At 42.4% G+C, this 22,132-nt stretch overlaps 1 protein-coding gene across 3 annotated transcripts in view; it reads left to right on the top strand.

Moving 5' to 3' along the window:
* Positions 1-3,795: 3,795 nt before the first annotated feature.
* Positions 3,796-22,132, top strand: part of sting1 (stimulator of interferon response cGAMP interactor 1) — a 43,641-nt gene continuing 25,304 nt past the window's right edge. For 2 of the 3 annotated variants that reach the window (XM_041223684.1, XM_041223685.1), the window contains exon 1: positions 3,796-4,134. In XM_041223684.1, coding sequence (XP_041079618.1) covers positions 4,132-4,134 — 3 coding nt within the window. In that variant the 5' untranslated portion in view covers positions 3,796-4,131. Of the gene's footprint in view, positions 4,135-10,765; positions 11,611-22,132 lie in introns of those variants that run through there. The other variant, XM_041223686.1, reaches the window with a different exon arrangement.

Raw genomic sequence — 22,132 nt, 5'->3', positions numbered from 1 at the left:
AGACAGAGCCATGCCATTCGATCTTTCGACCGCATTCCTCTTGGAACCACCCAGCTACAGTGCCGGCGCAATTGAGATATGGTTCTACTCTGGCCTCGCTGGAGGGTGCAGAGAAGCTGGGGCTGGCTGGATTTGCCCCTATTGGTTAAGGCTCCACAGGTGGGAGGTATGCCCAAGGACCCTGTGTGCCCGAACCTGCAGTGCAGGATCACAGAGAAACACGTCCAAAGAGCTTATGTGGTGGGAGCCCAAAGTACCTGCCTAGCGAACACATCCAGCATGCTCACTGCATACCTGGATGGGATTTTGCGTGACGCCCTGCTCCCAGAGCCGGTGGCCACGGAGTTGTGATTACTATCGCACAAGTTACTCCAGATCTCTGGCCTGCAAGGTCAGACCCTGGGCCAGAGCCTGGCGGGTTTAGTGGTCGCGCACAAACAGTTGTGGCTGTCGCAGGTGCCTGTTGCTGATAAGGCCGCACCCAGCTTTGGCCCAGCAGTGGAGGAGATCCTGCAGCAGAGACTTAGGGAACGCGAGGCATTGAGACAGGTAGCCGCATTGCTCCCTCCCACCGCTCCGGTGCAGGTCAGGTCGAGCCGCTGGCACTCTACACAGAAGAGAACAGTCAACCGCATGGTGCCAATTCCCACAGCCCCGCCAGGTGACCTTAGGCATCTCTTACAGGCCTCACCTCAGCGTGGTGGACGTGGCGTAGCCAGCCCACACAGCAACAACCTAGAAGGAGGTTCCAGGGTTAACGTCCTAGACAACCACCACCGCTAGCCCTGCCCCAGCAGGCCCCTGAAGGCTGGTGGCCTCAGACCCAATTCATGGCACAACAGCTGCACTTCTGGTGTGCTTGCACCTCCGACGTGTGTGTGCTCGCAAGTGTACAATACAATTACGCGCTTCAGTTTGACTTGGGACCCCCTCCTTTTCGCAGCATCATGACTACATACAAGCCGGATCCGCATCAGGCCTCGATGCTCCAGACTGAAGTGGCAGCCTTGCTGGACAAGCGCGTCATTCCTCTCGGAGAGGGGTTACTTGAGATACTTTCTGGTACTGAAGAGGGACGGTGGCTTTCGCCCCATCCTGGACTTGCGGTTTCTCAACCGGTTTCTGAAACAGAAAGGGTTACACATGCTGACTCATCGTCACATACTCCAGTCTGTCCGGCCAGGCGACTGGTTCACCACGGTGGACTGAGGGGATACGTATTTTCACGTTCTAATTCGTCCACAGCACATGAAATATCTCCACTTCGCCTTTCAGGGCAATGCGTTTTCTGTGCTGCCATTCGGCCTCTCCCTAGCTCCCCTTACATTTTTAAAGTGCGTAGACCCTATCCTCGTCCCCTTGCAGCTGCAAGGAGTCAGAGTGATGAATTACCTCGACGACTGGTTAATCTGTTCCCAGTCGTGGGAGGGAGCGGTTGTGTCCCTTGCCCTCCAGCACTTCCTACCCGTGGTGCGGAACATACATGTGCTGATCCGCACAGACAGTACATCAGTGTGTATGTCAACCACCAGGGTGGCCTTCGGTCCCCGGGGTTGCATCTCCTAGCCTTCAGGCTTCTGATTTGGGCCCAATAGAACCTACTGTCCCTTCGGGCGACGCATGTACCGGTCATGGAGAATCGGGCAGCGGACCTCCTCTCAGGGAGGGCCTGTATCCATCGGAGTGGCGGCTCCACCCTCAGGTGGTAGAGTGCATTTGGAAACGTTTCGGGAAGTCGCAGGTCGATCTCTTCGCCTCGGCAGAGACGACAAACTGCCCCCTATGGTACTCCCTCCACAGCTGCGGCGGTCCACTCGGCGTCGAAGCCCTAGCCCACATATGGCCCAGAGAGCTCCTTTACGCGTTCCTGCCTCTGCCATTGCTTCCGGCCTTTCTCGAAAAGGTCTGGTCGGAGAAGGCGTCAGTTCTCCTAGTGGCCCCCAGATAAATCTGGTTTTCATCCCTGTGCCAGCTATTGAATGGCCCGCCCTGAAAAATTCCGCTTCGCCGGTTTAGGGTTAGGTGAAAGGCACACTTTGGCACCCGGAGCCAGGCAGGCTCCAGCAATGGGTCTGGCCCCTGAAAGGGACTGCTGGTCAGCCTTAGGGCTGTCAGACGTGGTGGTGGGTATGCTGCACAATGCTAGGGTGCATTCAACTAGGTCACTGTATACCTATAAGTGGAAATATTTTCAAGATTGGTGCTGTACTAATGGTCATGATCCAATCTCCTGTCCCATGCCTGTCATCTTGCAGTTTCTGCAAGATCTGCTTGAGGCTGGTAGATCACCTTCCACACTGAAGGTATACCTAGCGGTTATTTCTGCTTGCCATGCCCCTGTTGACTCAGTGTCCCCGGGCGTGCATTTTTTGGCTACCCGGTTTCTCTGAAGCGCTCAGCGATTACGCCCTCCTAGGAGGGCCACTCTCCCTGAATGGAACCTTGAATTGTACTGGAGGCTCTCACGCAGGCCCTGTTTGAGCCTATATACAGCATCGAGTTGAAGCACCAGTCCATGAAGACAGCCTTCCTCTTGGCTATCACCTTCGCAAAGCGGGTTAGTGAGCTGCAGGCGCTGTCTGTGCATAGCTCCTGCATGCATATTTGGGATGATGGTAGCAGAGTGTCACTGCATGCAAACCCTGCTTTTCTCCCCAGGGTAGTAACAACCTTCCACTTGAATCAATCTGTGGAACTAGAGTCCTTTCACCCTCTACTGTTTGCTACGGAGGAGGATAAGAAGTTGAACCTTCTCTGCCCGGTTCGGGCATTGAAATGTTATGTGGATAGGATGAGAGCGCTGCGTCAATCTGACCAGCTTTTCGTCTGCCATGGATCACAGACCCTGGGACAGACCCTCTCGAAGCAGCGACTGTCGCATTGGATTGCGGACACAGACTGCATATGATTGTACTGGCTTACCCCCACCCGGGCAGGGAGCCGCACATTCCACGAGAGGTGTGGCTACGTCATAGGCCCTCTTTTGAGGTGTTTCTATGGCTGAGATTTGGGATGTAGCTAGCTGTGGTAGATCCCTCATTGCCCTCAGTGGGCACTAGGTCCTCGTAGGTTGCACGCTTACGCCGCTGACCTTGGTCAGGCAGGACTTAGAGTCTCTCATATGCTGTCGTTCTTTCCTCCCTCGCGACGGCTCTGGTACATGTTTCCCATAATGATGTTTTGGTTGCCATCTTCAAATTGAAAGGGAACGTTAGTTTACCTACCGTAAACCTGGTTCCCTGAATGAGAAGCTGGCCACCAACCGTGAGGTCGCTTCGGTCAACATCACGGTTTCGTCGCGAAAGAGAATGACTCTCCCCTGTATGACGGTTAAGTACCCTTGGTAGACGGGACTGAGGTATTCACTGAAGGGGTCACCTAGGGGAGAGGGCCTATTGGCAGCTTTGATAAAAAGGTCAGTGACACCTACCGATAGGCAGGACTGCATCCCATAACAATGTTTTGGTGGCCATCTTCTCTTTTAGTAAACCAGGTTTACGGTAGGCAAACTAACAATATCATAATTAAACCATAGATCTGCTCACTATTTAAAATGTAAATAACATTGAGCAATGTTGCGTTTTCATTGTGCATCAGTATATATTCTGGAAAATGAAGAAAAAACTACATTTCCAGATTTTTTTTCTTTTTTATTTCAATGTAACCATGGTGTGCCAATATAATATTACTGGAAGTTCATTCATGCAATTATCAGCTAATTTGATAAAGTGATTGAGAACATTTCTAGTATGTAGCTGGGGCTATCTTGAATTGCGGAAGTCTGTTGCAATTGCTATTTACATCATTTGGCTGAAAACGAAAGTAAAGGCAACTTGTACAAAACATTATACTGCGTTCTTTTTTGCACATAATACATTGCAGACTTTGTTCAGTTTGTTATTTCTGGTGTTTTTAACAGTTTTGTTCGCTAGTAATGTCATTAAATGTCCTTACTCTTTTAATATTTGACTAACCCCACTGTGTCCCGCTCCTTTACAAGTTTCAACTCGTCCACTCCGTGACAGCAGAGGTATCAATGGACTGTTTCTTTTCTGCCTTTGTTCAGTAACACCGTGCTCCCTCATGTGAAGAGTTGGAAGGGTCTTAGAAACATTACACTGCTCCTGAGAAATGGTAAGCATGGCGTTTTTATTTCGATGCATTTGTAGTTTGTTCTAAGCGTTAGTGTTATGAATGCATAGCAATGAAAGAGATACTATTTATTCAATGTGGCGGTATGGTACAGTATTATTGTTATTTACCATATGCATGGGTGTGATAACTTCAGTAAGATGTCATGAAAGAACTTTCTCTTGTATGAAATATATTTAAAAAAAAATGCTATTTAGAATTTCGACTGTAGACTTCACGTGTTCTGTAGTTTAAACACTGTGTGTCCAATCCTGTGCATTTTATTTATTTATCTGTGTTTATCAGACAATATATGGTAACGCGGAATGAATAGCTTTAATAATATCAGTGCGCTATGTACTTTTATGGGGCTACCAGTAATATCTGTAATAATAATAATAATAATAATAATAATAATAATAATAATAATAATAATAATAATAATAACAACAACAACAGGGTTATTTTGTGTAAAACAATGAAATGATATTAATATAGTTCAGTGGGGATTCCTTACTGCTGTACACATTAGTGGCGAGTTATATGGGCCAGTGTATGGCAAGTCATCGGGGTGTGTTGCCAGGTCCTCTCCATAATTTCCCCCTAAACTGATCCTAAAAATCCCCCAAATCACCCCACATTTTAGGAATGAATACTTTTATAAAAAAACGCACTGTACCGAAACATGGTTTGTTAATAGAATATTTAGCCCTACCGGTATTTGCTACTGGTCTATACACCGCACCCATTTTTAAATGACGTGTGAAGTATGCAAGCAGTTTTTAAACCGACAGTACAACTTAAACTTAAAGCCTACCTTAAAATCAGCATGCCAGTGCGTCATCGATGATACCAAACTGCTCTTCATGTCCACCCTGGGTGCTGCTGCTTACGTAGATCTGAGATATAAAACGTATTAGTATTTCTCTGGTGGGCTTGAACAGTACACAGTTTATGTTCATTCGTCTCGAGCTGTTTCATTATGGCTTCTGCAGTTTCGCCGTGCATTGTTTCTTAGTTTGTTTTAATGCAGTTGTGGTTTCAGAATGCTCGTTCCACAGTTGTGTTGGACACAGGTAGGGTAAGTAGGGCAAATGCCAGAGTGCTAATGTGCTCAGATCTTTTGAGCACATTAAATGTGAATGCAACACTGTTATTTTTTCAAGTGTCGAAATATTGTCTAGTGGTTGTTTTTGAATCTCAGTACAGAGACTTACAAGGAATTCCTTGTAACGTTCCTTTACTTCAGTTAGAAGGACATTATTTTCAGCATTCCCACATTCCAAGGTGAATTCATATCCAAAATTGATGGCTGATATTGGCATAATGTAATCTTTGAAATTGTAGCTTAGCAGTTCATTCCTTTTCATGGTCTGAAGCTGAGCCGGCACAACAATGTTGGTCAGTAAAGACATGTAAAGGTCAGTAACGTCTTCAAGTAATTTAATTTGCTCAACTTTATCACTTTGGAAGAATGTATTTACCCTGGTCACATCTTTTAGTATTCCCTTCAGAAACACCAGGTACATCTTACAAGTTCTGTCATTGTACATTTGATACAGCTGATCACCTGCGTATCTTTCCTTGTCTTTGGCCAGCATTTTTCATGTCCTAGGACATCGAACAGTTGCCTGTATTCATGTTGCCTGTTGCAGCTATGAGCAAACCAGTTGTAAGATTCCCGAACTAGAAACTCCAGGTTTCTTGGGAGCACATTGGAAGCTTTTTCTGCTGCTAGATGGAGAGAATGACAAACGCACCTCACCTAACGTGGGTCACGCAACAGCCAATCTTTTTTTTTTACTTTGTAGGTAGATAAGGTCATGAACTCGTCTCGTGCATAAAATAGGCCTAATTTACAATTAAATTCATGATATTGCAACCGAAATAATGTTGATTTTTTAATAGCTCGTTAGCGTAAATTCCACATTTATCCATGGAGAGGGAGCAGACATCATAAGTGGAGCCAGAAATGTACTGTAACAACATTATTTTCATACTATTTAGATTTTAATGTTCAAATAGCAGTGCTGAACAATTGTAACTTTTGTAAATTGACTTAATTATCTATTCCATATTTTAAAATAATCATGATTAGAAAGATTAATCTGCTTGGAATATAAATATATAAAAAGCAAAATCTAAACATATTTAAATATTTTTCTTTTAAACTTGTTTTTATACATGCAATGTTAATATACTTTTCTTTTTTTTTTTAAATGACCATATCGGTCGTTGCAGGTCTGTGACCAAGAACTGCATCCATTAAATCATAATATTTACTTTTTTGCTGTCTGACCGCTTTATTGTTCTGATCTTTATTATTATTTTTGGAATCCTGTTCAATTTTTTATTTTTATTTTTTCACAACACTGTTTTGCGCTGTGGTTAGTCCCGTATTTCTCAATTCCTGTCAAAAGTTTTGGTAGACTATCGTTTCGGTCAGTATGAGTTAACCCTGCCGCCAGCCTTGCTCAGCACCGAGCCAGTACTAGATATCTTGCAAAGCCAAAGTTTCACGGTTCCAGCTCGGCTCGACAAAATTACAAGTGTGAAACTAGCTGTACTGTGAGGGCTCGGCTACAGTGTGAAAAGAGAGAGAGCTGGGCAGGGAGAGGTGGAAAGGGAGTCTGTGAGTCCCACCACTTTTTTCCATTTCAAGCACTTGATATCTTGTTCTATTATTATTATTATTATTATTATTATTATTATTATTATTATTATTATTATTATTATTATTTTATTATTTACTTTACGTATTAACACGTACGGTAATTTACACCTAAATTTCTCTTACGAACTTGATGCCTGTGGCAGAGCAAAGCTCTGCCCTTTAAATTGGCAGGGATGGGGTTAACTTCCCCTGCCTGCCTGGGTTTATTATGTTCAGGTGGCTGGGGTTGATTAGTTGATTAGGTTGATTAACGATCAATCAGCGCCCAGCCACCTGATATAAAAGGAGGCCTCTGCTTCTCATTTGGAGAGAGGGAGCTGAGGAAGCAGGTTGGTTTTTTTTGGTTGTTTGGAGAGCTTGAATCCAGTGAAGGCATTGCCCAGCCTGGAGATTGTTATTTTTGTAAATTTTGCTTTTTGTCTTTCTTTGTGTTTAAATTGTTTTGTTTTGGCCCTTGTGCCCTTTCATTTTGTGTTTATTTATAATAAAATAGTTATTTTTTTGAACTGCAGTCTGTCTCTGGGCCTCTATCCACTCGCCAGCCTGCCACAATGCCAAATATATTTTGCACTGTGCATGCATTATACAGTATTCGTTGATATGTTTACTATGGGCTTGTGCAAAATCTATTGTATCCATAAGAAGACTGAGCTGACCACTATGTTTTCAGTTTTATGTATATTCATTCATGTAGTCCTATGCAATCTGGCACGTTGCCATTTCCTTATGGCAGTTGAAGCTGGAGGGACTCAAACATGTTGAAACTGTAATGCTGTGTCACTCATACGATTAGTGCTGCTACTGCCAACTATAAGCAAGGTTACACCAGCAGATCTCAACAGCTGTTATAGCTTAGCAAGACAATCAGAAATTAAAATGCATGCACTGGTCTGGAGCCAAATAAAAAGTTACGTCTTATATTATTATTATTATTATTTTATTTTTTCTTCTACCAAAATTACAAATGCCTATAACTTTTAAACGGCTGCACCAAAACACACGAAATTTGGCATGAATGTAGAGGGCTATGGGACCTTGTGCCCGGCTCCCTCTAGACCCCCTGACCCCTCTGGCAACACTGGACCCGCTGGCGATGCTGGACCCTCTGGCGGCGCTGAACCCCCTGGCGATGCTGGACCCCCTGGCGATGCTGGACCCCCTCTGGAGTTAGAGAGCTCTATCCTCTCTAACTCTCAGGACGGCAGGACCTTCCCCCTGGGCGACGGTGGGCCAACAGCGACCCCAGGCAGCGTTGGACAAGCAATGACCCCAGGCGACGGCAGACCAGCATCCCTAGGAGAAAGCACACTGCGAATTTCTCTAGGCGATGCAGGCAGGCAGGCAACCCGGGCGATGCGGAGCAGTTGGCCTCCCCGGGCGATGCGGAGCAGTTGGCCTCCCCGGGCGATGGCAAACAAGCATCCCCGAGTGAAGTGGTCGGAGCATCCTTGGGTGGTGCTGTGCAGGCATCCTTGGGGGGTGCTGTGCCTCTTAGCCGCCGGGCAGCTTGTCTCCGCACTCCCCTCAGCAGCCAGTACAGAGGCTGGGAGGGACCTCCAGCATCTTCTGCTGGTGGTGGAGGAAAAGACAGCGCCCGCTGTTCCCCCTCTGCTGGCGGTGGAGGGAGAAACAGTGACCACTGTTCCCCCTCTGCTGGTGGCGGAGTGAGAGACAGCCCCGGCTGTTCCCCCTCTGCTGGTGGCGGAGGGAGAGACAGCCCCGGCTGTTCCCCCTCTGCTGGTGGCGGAGGGAGAGACAGCCCCGGCTGTTCCCCCTCTGCTGGTGGCGGAGGGAGAGACAGCTCCGGCTGTTTCCCCTCTGCTGGTGGCGGAGGGAGAGACAGATCCGGCTGTTCCCCCTCTGCTGGTGGTGGAGAGAGAGAGGCAGCGGCCGCTGTTCTCCCTCTGCTGGCGGTGGAAGCACCAGTAGGCACTCTTCCCCTACTGGCCGGGGTGGCACCAGCAAGCACTCCTCCCCTGCTGGTGGTGGTGGGAGCGACGGGCAGTCCTCCCACGACGATGGCAGCGGGACCAGAAGGTACTCCTCTGCTGGTGGCAGTGGGAGCAACGGGTAGTCCTCCCCTGAGGGTGGAGGAGAGACCAGCAGGTAATCCTCCTCTGCTGGTGGTGGTGGTGGTGGTGGGAACTGCCTGTATTCTTTCCCTGCGGGTCCCTTCAGCCCTGGGCCTGTGGGCTTCCCCTTCTTGGGCCATGGACGCACCAACGCCTCCCGCTCGGGCCATGGACGCACCGACTCCTCCCGCTCGGGCCGTGGACGCACCGACTCCTCCCGCTCGGGCTCCTCCCCCTCGGGCTGTGGATGTTCTGGCTCCTGCCCCTCAGGCTCTGGGAGCGGCGGCTCCCCCTCTCTGGGCTCTGGGAGCGGCGGCTCCCCCTCTCTGGGCACTGGGAGCGGCGGCTCCCCCTCTCTGGGCACTGGGAGCGGCGGCTCCCCCTCTCTGGGCACTCGCAGCGGCGGCTCCCCCTCTCTGGGCGACGGCAGCGGCTCCACCCCCATTTCTTCAAGGTGGGGGATCTCCCCCATGTCTATCGCCAGGTATGCCAGGACCATGATGAATATTTCCTGGAAGGACCCCAGGTGATGCTGTCTCTCCCACCTCTCCCCATCTCAATGCCACAGCGTGTTGATGGCGACGGGAAGGTCGTGGAAGAGGTCCGCTCCGGGGTGCTGTTGGTGTTGAAGGCGGTGTTGGTGGGGTGGCTGCCGAGGACGGGGTTGGTAGCTGCTCCTGGTCCGGGTTGTGGGGGCATCCTGCCCAGCTGTGGCCATCCAGCTCACAGCGCCCACACCAGTCAGCTAATGGCCCATCCGGACAGGACCTCCGCTGGTGGTTTTCCTTCCTGCACCAGGTGCACCACGGGAACAAGCTTGCTGGGTCCTCCCACAGGGTTTGGGTTGGTGATGGCAGTTGCTGCTGCTGCCTCCACTGCCTCTGCCTTTTGCCCATTCTGCTCTCCGCAACAACTCCAAAATTCAAAAATTCAAAAAAAAAAAAAAAAAATTCAAAAATCCCCCCCCCCAAAAAAATACTGCTCTGAGCCTCTAGGTGGTGCTATCCCATTTCTGACACTAAGTGTGACAGGATGACAGAGGGCTGAGGCTCAGAGACAAGGTCTTTATTTAAACAAAATAATCAAATAAACAGGCACAAGGGCCAACAAAAAGAAGCTCAAACAAAAATTATAAGTGAACTTACAAAAGTAAATGGTCAGGTTCCAAGGCTTTTAAAACAAGACACTCTTTTTTTCCAAACACAAAAACTCTCCAACACAAAGCAAACACTTCAAACAAAAAAAAAACACAGGCCTCTTCCCTGGCTTTTATCTCCTGTGGCTGGAGCCACATTCTCACATGTTTTCCTGGCAGGGAGAAATTTAACCCCCTCCCTGCCAGTTCCAAACACATTCATATAGACGGGGCAGTTCCCCGTCACAACAGTATACAAAGACACATACTGTAAACGAAGAAAATTTTTGAAGCCCTGTTGCAGCTGTATAGCATCCATACGAAGAAAAAAAACTGCATGAAGTAACTTAAAAAAAAATAGATGGTGAGTAAGTAGATTCAAGAAAATGCACAGAGTCCTTTTCTTCAATCAGTTGCCAGGTTTATTGAAATATGCAGGGAGTCTGGTCCCAGGTACAGGACAAACAGAATACTCAACATTACAATGTTTGCATGACATTAAATACCCTTCTGTATAGATGGTCCACCTCCCCTTTCTCTGACACTTAACCAATGGTCAAGGTAATTTAATTTATTGTGTGAGTGTGTGTGTGTGTGTGTGTGTGTCTGTGTGTGTAGTCTAGTGTGACAAATAGACTGTATATGAAGTGTTTAATTTCTTGTAAATTTTATTTTTTTTACCTTTTAATACCTTGGCTGTTACTACAGAAAAATGAAGAGGAAGTTTGTTTTTTGTGTGTCTATTGTAATTTTCTTTCTGACTACTTGCGCAGATGATCAGATTCATTGTTAGTCCTACTATAAGTTATTTTATTTTTAACAGATCTTGCAAGAGTCTTGTAAAGAGCACATAAGCATAAATGACAGTGCAGCAAAGGATAGCGCAGAGGTTAACATAGAGGACACTACTGAATCAGAATAATTTCCTCCAGCAGCGCAGTGAGGGTGTAGAAAGATGTCAGATAGCAGTCCAAATACCGAAATAGAGATTGTCTTACACAAGCGTGAGTAAGAGTACAATTTAACACAATAATAAAAGAGTCACATTTTGTAGAGGTACTTTCATAAAAACAAGATACTACCATAATTCACAATCAGGGCACTTCCTGAGTTGCAGACATCAGTATTGGCACCCCCTGTCTGAACTCAGATAATGTACCTGCAATCTTTACTAGTACTTGCCAAGATGAATGAGTGTTCAATAAATGTTTTTTGCAAACACTTGCTAGCTCCCTGCATAGCCATGCTGCTTCTGTTGCACTTCCCTTCCCCTGCACGTCATATAGCAACAGGAGGAGTTCCACAGCAACCACTTAAGAACACTTCCTGCTTACCAAAACGCCAGTTTAAAACTTAAAATAATGCTGCTTTCCAGCAACCTTTTGAGTAAAACTGCATTGGTGTTTGTCCTGGGGCTGTGTAAACTAGTTATTTTTATTAGCTTTACAAATCACTGGAAGGACACTTTAAATATATACTGTAAACAGAGTGCAGAGTGCGGGCAGCAACAAATAATTTTGTGAAGCAGTTACCCCTTGCTATTGGACGTAGCTTGTACATTCTCAAAAACATTTGTGCAGTGCTGCCTAACGTACCAGGTACGTCCTCATTTTAATATTTTTTTTTTTACCGGTGTTACGTATGCCTGTTAAAATAAACTTCTGTTCTACGAAGCGTCAGTAAGACTGTAGAGTGAGTGACAGCTAAATGGTTAAAGTGCATCTGTCATGTTTTTATTAAATAAAAACATGATTTATCATGTTTTTATTTTTCATTAAAAAATGAAATCAGCGGTATTAATTTGTTATAAAACTGCAAAAATAAAATGTAAAAACATTGTTTCTGTGCTCATATTTTGTGATAAAAGCGAATCCTAAACCACGGCCACTGAAAATGTTCCATCTGTGATGTAGTGGGAGGCCGGAACACGCTGTACTGACAGACAGACACAATGTGAAAGACGGGGTCTGTGATGGTAAACAAGTGCGTTTGTGGGGGTTGTAGCAACTCCATCTTGTCTGGCCATTGTATCCACAGGTTTCTGAACGAGAAGAGTCCTGTGTTTCACTTGTGGGTGAGGTTTGTGCAAGTAAAACCACAGGATTTCTCAGCCAAGTCTGTGCATGCAAGGAACTCAGTGTTGTAGCATAATCATGAAGCTTAGTAATGAAAAAGGTGCCACACTCGTTATTAAAAGCTGAAATATACTTTATTGTTTCACATGTTAAAAACAAAAGAAAAAGTGAGGGACAGTGGCTCCAGGTGTGCGTGTACAGTTGTCGTCAAAAGTCACATACCCCAGTGTAGGGAAATCTCCATATATTGAGGAATGTAAGCTTTTGATGACAACTATATTTGTATACCTACACTGCACACACACACAGACTGTATACACATATTAAATACTCCGACAGTACAGTTTGTAATCACACGTCACTTCCTGGTAAAGACGTTTCACAAGCTCAGCTTCCTCAGCCTACCTGAGGTCTAAAGTCCTGCTTACAGTGCTTTCTCTGTGAGGAAGGTCCCGTTAGGACCAAAGTGTCAGATTTTTTAGTTTTCTTTTGAAATGATCACTTTTTCTTTTGTATTTAACCTGTGAAACAATAAACTATATTTTAGTTTTTCATAACGAGTGTGGCTCCTTTTTCATTGCTTATTATCCTTATTTTGGTTGACCACTATCTAACGCTACATCCCCAGGCCCAGTAAATATGACACATTAATATGAACAATATGTAATTGTATATGACAAAATATAATATTACATTTTTGAAGTAGGCTAGTCCTTATTAGAAAACGATTCAGTACTGTCAGCCAGTCAGCTTCCAACTTTAGTGGGTACTAATTAAGCGATAGAGCCTATCGATGCGGGCACTACCGTGTGGTAGATGACCGTGATTGGAGTTGTGTCCCTATTAGCAAAGACCTGGTGGAGCCTCTAGGACACTATCAGAGTGGCACTTACTCTTTTTATTTACAAGTATACTCTAAGCACACTCTTAAACTCAGGGGAGACGTTCAGGAGGACATAAAGATGTGTCACACTCTTGTAAGTGGATCGTTCATGCACTGGGTTTGCAACGTATCTAGATGACTTTTAATAATCAAGAAAATCACACAGACTCATTCGATTTGAAGTTTTCAACTACTCAATCCATTTTTAAGCATTAAATAAACTGAAGGAATATCAGTACTCCTTCAGTTTATTAAATGCTTAAAAATGGATTGAGTAGTTTCCTTACCAAAATATAGACCTTCTGGCAAACTGTAGTGGCAAGTTTTGCGCAGGTTTGCTGCAATCTTATGGTGAATATTTGCGGAAAACTCACCACAAGGTCACTTTTCACATGCAAATGAGATGTTCTGGTAAACAGTTGTAGTGATCTTGTGACAAACATTTATGGTGTAGTGATAGCAAACTTCTGGTGAACTACCTTGAGAACGGCCATTGTGAATATTGGGATTTGCTTTTTTTGTAGAGATGCACTAGAAATATATGAAGCTTTAAAAAACCTAACATTGTAGTGAAAAAGATTAAGCTGTCAAATGGTTTTTGATTCAAAAACACTTTATATACAAGAAAGGTATACCTCCAATACAGTCATATAAGCATGAGATTTAAACTGACTTCAGACATGGCCTCAGTACAGCTCAGTGCATACGTTTGTAGCAGAAAGCACGGATATCCATGGAGTCAATTCGAAAGAGATGAAAAGACTGGCAACACTTTACCATTTTCAGTATTTATACCTTTGTAAACAACTGTTGACTCAACTCCCATTTGTTTTACTTCTGTCCAGTGATAGGGGTTTCCACTCTCATTGCACATTCCCTCTTCGGGGGGGAAAAGGAGGGGGCTGCATACCATGTTGTACCTAGCGGGGCGCAGCCATCTTGTCTTTCAGTTCCCCTCCCCCATCTCACACTATCTGCTAATCTCCTGCCTTTTGGCATTTAGCTCAGACACCCATCTGTGACTTTCAGTCGTGTTAGGCTATAAAAAACTGCACGTAGCTGGTTTTGCCAATGGGAAATGAAAGAACTCAAAACTTACACAATACTGTATAGAACCTTAATATAAAAGCATATTGAAGCAACTGAATTAGTAAGCACATTAAAACGACTATAAAAACACATCCACACAATTTAAACAATGATTAAAAAGAACTTAACTATAAAAGACACATACTATGTAAAACTTACAATTAATAACATTATTAATACCTCATGCAGAAAGCTATCACTACAACATGTATTTTTAAATCTGTTTTCTAAAAAACAAAATACATATATCAAAAAAATAATGTATATACACACCAGTTTGGGATTAGAGTTTTGATAATTCAGCTCACATATTTAAACAGTGGAACACAATAAAAAATATTTGATTTCCATTACATGAGAGTAGATGTTAAACTTCATGCAGTGTTGAACTCGGCTCTCGCCAAGATAAGCACCAACGAAGATGTAGTTTTGCAGTAAACTAGTGTGATCCATCTGCATCTCCATCCATTTGCGTTGTTTTCCATCTGGTGATGTAGATATCCTTCTGTCTGGTGTTGATTGCTGAAGTGTAATGCTGGCTCCAAGAATCAGCTCATTTTGCCTCCCCAGCGCATCAGCACACACAACGGCTGTGATGCTGGTCCGGGGATCAACCCAGTGTGGTCTCCCCAGCGCATCAGCATGACAACTGTCTGTATTGAGCTAAGTAGAGTACATCTCTGGGGTCTTCAAGTGGGCACCTTCCATCCTCTGTGTTTCGTCAACTAGCCCACAACACCTGAAGAGGGCTCAACAGTGATTCTGGTGTCCCAGCCTCACCCCCCTCCATCCCCCACTCAGCTCAGCCCAGCTTACTTACCAGTACATCAGCGTTGCTTTCTTTCTATTATGCTTGAGATCCCCATCCAGAATCTTTCCATCTCAACCACAGCGTTGCTGCTCCTTTCTGCTGCTTCAGATAAGTTCTTCACTGTGAGACGCAACTCTTGGCCACTGAACCCGACATCTCTGAGAAACCGGGTTGTAGAGTGTTCCACAAATCCGACAACCCACCTCCACTGGGTAAACTGCATCCTCGCTGTTCCGCTTCAGCAGCTAGTTGAGCATACTGAAATTTCTTCCTCTCATACGCCTCATCCACAGCATCTTCCCATGGCACTGTTAACTCTACCAGATGAACAAGGCTTGCTGATCCAGACCACAAGACAATGTCTGGTTGAAGGTTAGTGATGGCAAGCTCAAGTGGAAAAATAAGCCATTGACCAACATCTGCCAGCATTTTCCAGTCTCTAGCAGCTTCCAGTTGTCTTGGGTGAGGCTTGGTTTTAACACCTTTTCTTCGTGGTTGCTCTCCTGGATGGAGGAATATTGTCTTTTGCGTGTAATGTTTTGATGGAACTGGTGGCAATTTATTGGTCAGGTTACGCTTGTCTTCCAATGCTAAGGCCAAACATCGCAGCACCTGGTCATGGCGCCAAGTAAACTGTCCTTGGCTAAGACCCACCTTACATCCTGTCAAAATGTGCCTTAATGTTGCAGGTGATGAACACAAAGGACACAAGGGATCCTCCCCCACCCAGAGGTTTAGGTTCTGTGGTGATGGGAGAACATCATATGCCGATCTAATGGGGAAACTGATCCTGCTCCGTTCCATTGTCCATAGGTCTTGGCAGCCGATCTTGCGTTGTTCCACACTCTCCCATCTCATCCATTCTCCCTACTTGGCCTGGGAAATGGCCTTTACAAACTTGATCCTCTCCTACTGCTTTTGCACCTCATTGACTACCAGCTTCCTGCGTTGAGCTGGGGTTGCCTTGTGCCATGTAGGAGGAGCTGAACTGAGACCAAAACCTCCTTTTCCATGTTGAACTTGCCCCATAAGTCCGATTTGAAGGGCAGCCTTAGCATCTTCCACAGGTTTCTTTGCCGCCCATTTTCTTCCAATATTCAACACTGGTGCTGCCTCCCTTACGCATTTGTCGCGTGAATCTACTAATGTCATTTCCAGTCGGACTTTGGCACACTTAAATTCCTCAGTTAGAGCAGAGATTGGTAGCTGCAGTATTCCTTTACCATAAAGTCCTATTCTGCTGAGGCAGCATGGAACTCCCACCCATTTCCTGACGTATGAACTGACTAAAGCTTCCAGCTTCTCAACTGTTGACAAGGAAACCTTGTACACAGTCAGTTATAGAGATTATATTTAATTATGTTATATTTAATTATAGAGATGCTCCTTGATTTAGTGGGCTTGAATTGCATTCGTGCCCATTCAATTTTATTGGTTAATTTGCCCAGTAATCGATTAGTGCAGGCTGCTGTTGTAGTCATTGTTGTCATATCATTCATGTATACTTGAATTGGTGGTAGTCGCATTCCAAAAGCCAAGTGCTCTCCTCCCACTACCCATTTTGATGTCCTAATAATTATTTTCTTTGCCATGGTAAAAGCCAGTGGAGAAATGGGACATCCTGCCATTATTCCAACATCTAGGCATTGCCATGTAGTGCTGAATTCTGATATTGAAAAACTAAATTGCAAATCTCCAAAGTAGGCTTTCACTAAATTTGTTATTGTCATTGGTACGCTGAAAAAATCAAATGCTGCCCAAAGAAGTTCATGTGGCACTGAACCATATGCACCTTTTTGCTGATTGAATTTGTTGCCAGATAACACTGATGTGTTCTAAGCATCCTGGGAAACCTGGAATGCCTGCTTTTTGTACTGAAGTATCAGTGAAGCAGTTCTGTAATAGGTAGGTTGACAATCTCTGAGCAATAATGCTGAAGAAAATCTTGCCTTCTAGGTTTAATAGGAAAATAGGGCGAAACTGACCGATGCTTGTAGAATCCTTTTCTTTTGGTATAAAGACTCCACCTGCGCCACGCCGTGCTCTTGGCACAACCATTTATTCCCATGCCACTTTCATCTCTTGTACACTCTGTATGGAACGCCATTAGGCCCTGGAGATGATGACGCCCTCGCTTTTTTCACAGCTTGCTCTACTTCTTTCCACTTAGGTGCACAGTCCTCCATTTGGTATTCTTGTGGATTGATAGGTGGGGTATCTGAAGGAATTGACATAGGCTCCAGCCTTTTTGAATCTGCATGTTTTTCCTCCAAATATCTCTCCAGCTCAAACTTGATTTTAGTGTGCCATTTTTCTTGCTGGTGAATATCTTCTTTACAAATTTGAATGGATCTTTACTCTTTCTTTTTGTAGCGTTTCCGTAGGTGCTCAGCTTGGCACAATGTTGCAAGCTTCTCTTTTATGACCCCTTGTACCAGATTGAGTCCCTCCTTCTGACTTTGTTCTACTTTTCTGCATTGCTTCCTCAACTGCCTCCTTTCGCTAACTAAGCGTTCAATCTCCTGCTGCCGTCTAGACTTTCCAGGAATAGTTTGTACTTTTTCCTTCCTTTTTTCATTTCCAAACTTCTCACTTCCATATGTGTAGTCCCCAGATTTATCCGGCTTCTTTTCAACTGTTCCATTTAACCTTTCCAAAGTAAAACAGAGATCCATGTTTACGGTGTCCCACGCAGTTTTCTCACAAGCTCCTGGCCATTTAACTCCAGGCTTGTGTCCGTTGAGGTTCTTTTCTCTCTTATGCTGGTTCGTCTGACCGGGTTCGCAAGGATCATTAGGTTCATCACTAGTTGTATCCACACGTTAACAATATCTTCATTGCCTAATGTCTTTATTTTAAATATTCTTATAATACATGTTAAACATTCTCATTACACATTTTAATCCTACAGTCACAGTGAACATAGAAACTATTTTGTTATACTCCAGGGTGTGTTTTGTTAACTGCATTTCTGCTTATAAGCATGTTTCAAGCTAGCTATATCTTGATCCATATTTTCTTCACCTTTATCAGCCTAAAAAAGTAATTTGAATGTAAATATATCAAATACTAAATAATTGAGTCACATTGTATGCCAGTGTATTGATGAGTCCTGTTTTAATTGGCTCAATGGCAGATACTGCAATGCCTCCCAGATTTTTAAAAACTTACGGCAAAAATTTTGCCGCCAGTGTCCCTCAGCCCCAGCACATCGTGAGCTACATCCCATTCACAAACTTGCTCCGCATCAGCTGGCATGTTCTATATAGTCTCTCAAATGTAAACATCTAACATTATGTACATCCAGCTGTTCAGTCATCATTGTGATGCATAGCATTCTCTATTGCCTGATGAAATTTCTATTAATTTTTTTTTTTCAAAGCCACGTTGTTTGTACACTGCAGTCCGAACAACTAATTCGACCACTATCTTTATTAAACTCCAACCATGGGTAAATCTTCAGTTTGCCTGAAAATCGATCTTTTTTTTTAACTTTCCCTTCACTGACATTGCTATAGTGCTGTTATAACACTAAAGTTGTATTTAAGCTTCTAGTCTAATCTATGTATTAGGTAGTGGTGTGAGACTGAGTTTAGTAAAAATTACCCATTGTATTTTTTCATTATGAAAGTTTTTTTTTTTTTTAATTTGATTTTTTTATATCATTTGATTTTTTACAATGGAAAAGTGATCTATATTTTATTTTTGTAACAAACTAGTGTGTATCTCACTCAGAAAACATTGATTTGTGTTTGTTTGAATTACCATCTCAACATAATCAGCTCTGTATTTCTTTTTTTGTTGTTTTATGAATGAGTATGAAATTGGCTTGGTGCCCTTGGGTTGGATTTATATTTTCTCTTTTTGCCTCATAGAACTGACTTGGTGCCCCTGAGTTTTCACGTCCAAAGGCAACATTGCCTTGCCCTTCATGATCTTAACTTCATTCCCTGAGTTAACAAAAAGTGCCTCTACGCATCAGCAGTTTAAATGCAGTATACAAATGCATATCACCCACTCAGTGAATGTGTATTCACTTTATTAAACACTTTCACAAAGAGAATAATAAAAAAAAAAAAAAAAAAAAAACACCTGCCATGTCGACTCGCACGTAAACTGCATGACTTGCTTTTTTTCTACTGGGGGGGGTCGCTGCAGACCAGGGATACTTTATACATTCTGCGTACATGCCTAATTACACGAGATGTGATCAAATTCATAATCAAAAACAGCTTTATTGGCTGTACACCTCATTGCACATGAAGGAATACCTAAAATAAACAGAAAATATTAGGATTTGATACATTTGGACTTATCTTCAATGCAATTTGAAAATAACAAATTGCATTTCATCAGAACTGCCCTTTTGGACGTGTGGGTTTTTAAATAAATGGCTTTACTGAAGTATGAATCCTTAAATCTCAGCTTGTTGATGGCATTCACTAAAATTATATATATGTATATACACATACATACATACATACACACACACAATCCAAAAACTGAAAGGTGTTTAGAAGATGGGCCAAATTTATAAACACTCACAATCAATTCCCCCTACATTAACATATTGGTTTGACCCAAGGTCTGTGCGCTGTCAGCTAACAATTACAAATAACAAACAAACAAACAACAAAAAAAAACTGTTAGGGTAATGGCTGCAATGATGGTCATTTTTTTTATTTTTATTACTACCAAAAAAAGGTAAGGAAGAGAGAGTATCAGACTGTTATTAAAAATGAAATAAGTTAGCAAGTTAATCTTGCCGTGGGCCATGAACGAGTTCAAGTTCACTTCCCACCAATTTATTTATTTATTTTTTTAAACTTAGTAGTAAATATAGCAAGTGGCATTTCAAAAATCGCATATACCTGATTTTACTTTAGTGAAAAAGTTTAGCGTTCATATTGAAACTTGTCTACTTGCTAATAAATTTATTTCCTATTCATTAAATAAACATTTACGGTACATTGTCCATATTTTATTCATAACTTATTCTAAAAATGATGAGCTAAATAAGCTAATTGTTTACAATTATTTAAACACTGGCAGTCCGTTTTAGTATCATAAACAATTTATTTATTGTGCAAAAGATTTATTGAATATTGTTTCCATTTTTATAATGTGTCGTTTAAATGCATGTTTTTCAGATTTATTTAGCCTTGTTTAAAACGCTGCTCAACATTTGTACAATACCTCCCTGTCAGCATTCACAATAATGATGTCAGAATCATTTCGTTGGGGAAAACATTTGTTTGTTTGTTAATATACACATGTGCTTAAAGTGCAAAATGCACATAAATAAATAAAATGTATATTTTTGTTCAGGTGTATCTGTTGACAGTCGCTGTTATGAAAGTACTTAACTGCTGAAGCAACATGAATCATGCTAGTTTCACGACTGTATATATTTAAGCAATTTCAGCTTGCTGCGATTTACATGGGCTGAAAAACAAGTCTTAGGATAAGTGGAGGTCTGCCACTTAAAGACATAACAACAGCACATTTCAGATAGTTAATGCTTGCAGACCAGCATAGTAGGAAATCCAATGTTATTCATTTCTGTCTAAATGGGCCTGCTGAAGTACTTAAATGTAAGTGAAAGTAATTTTAGTAAGTGTAACTTTTGTGTCTAATACAACTAATTTATATATATAATATATTATATATATAATATCATTAGATATTATGTTTGATATATATCTATATATATATATATTATATATATATTACACAACCCAACATACATGTGTACAATCATACATACAGTGCCTTGCAAAAGTATTCAGACCCCTGACCAATTCTCTCATATTACTGAATTACAAATGGTACATTGAAATTTCGTTCTGTTCGATATTTTATTTTTAAACACTGAAACTCAGAATCAATTATTGTAAGATGACATTGGTTTTATGTTGGGAAATATTTTTAAGAAAAATAAAAAACTGAAATATCTTGCTTGCATAAGTATTCAACCCCCACACATTAATATTTGTTAGAGCCACCTTTCGTTGCAATAACAGCTTTAAGTCTTTTGGGGTAAGTATGTACCAGCTTTGCACACAGTGTCGGAGTGATTTTGGCCCATTCTTCTTGGCAGATTTGCTCCAGGTTGTTCAGGTTGGTTGGACGACGCTTGTGGACCGCAATTTTCAAATAGTGCCACAGAGTCTCAATGGGATTGAGATCAGGACCACAGCAGAGGTGGCTGAATACTTATGCAAGCAAGATATTTCAGTTTTTTTTATTTTTCTTAACAATATTTCCCAACATAAAACCAATGTCATCTTACAATAATTGATTCTGAGTTTCAGTGTTTAAAAATAAAATATCGAACAGAACGAAATTTCAATGTACCATTTGTAATTCAGTAATATGAGAGAATTGGTCAGGGGTTTGAATACTTTTTGCAAGGCACTGTATGTATGTGTGTGTATGTATATATGTATGTATATATATATATATATATATATATATATATATATATATATATATATATATATATTATAAGTTGTATTAGACACAAAAGTTACACTTACTAAAATTACTTTCACTTACATTTAAGTACTTCAGCAGGCCCATTTAGACAGAAATGAATAACATTGGATTTCCTACTATGCTGGTCTGCAAGCATTAACTATCTGAAATGTGCTGTTGTTATGTCTTTAAGTGGCAGACCTCCACTTATCCTAAGACTTGTTTTTCAGCCCATGTAAATCGCAGCAAGCTGAAATTGCTTAAATATATACAGTCGTGAAACTAGCATGATTCATTTCATAACAGCGGCTGTCAACAGATACACCTGAACAAAAATATACATTTTATATATTTATGACGCAATTCTGTGCATTTTGCACTTTAAGCACATGATTAATATTAACAAACAAACAAATGTTTTCCCCAGCGAAATGATCCTGACATTATTGTGAGTGCCGACAGGGTGGTATTGTACAAATGTTGAGCAGCGTTTTAAACGAGGCTAAATAAATCTGAAAAACATGCATTTAAACGACACATTATAAAAATGCAACCAATACTCATTCAATCTTTTGCACAATAAATTGTTTGATACTAAAACGGTCAGCCAGTGTTTAAATAATTGTAAACAATTAGCTTATTTAGCTCATCGTTTTTAGAATAAGTTATGAATAAAATATGGACAATGTACCGTAAATGTTTATTATTTAATGAATGGTAAATAAATTATTAGCAAGTAGACAAGTTTCGATATGAAAGATAAACGTTTTCACTAAAGTAAAATC

Source organism: Polyodon spathula, chromosome 22, assembly GCF_017654505.1.
Source record: "Polyodon spathula isolate WHYD16114869_AA chromosome 22, ASM1765450v1, whole genome shotgun sequence".
NCBI lineage: Eukaryota > Metazoa > Chordata > Actinopteri > Acipenseriformes > Polyodontidae > Polyodon > Polyodon spathula.
The sequence above is the reverse complement of the archived record's forward strand: the minus strand, read 5'-3'. Positions and strand labels throughout refer to the sequence as shown.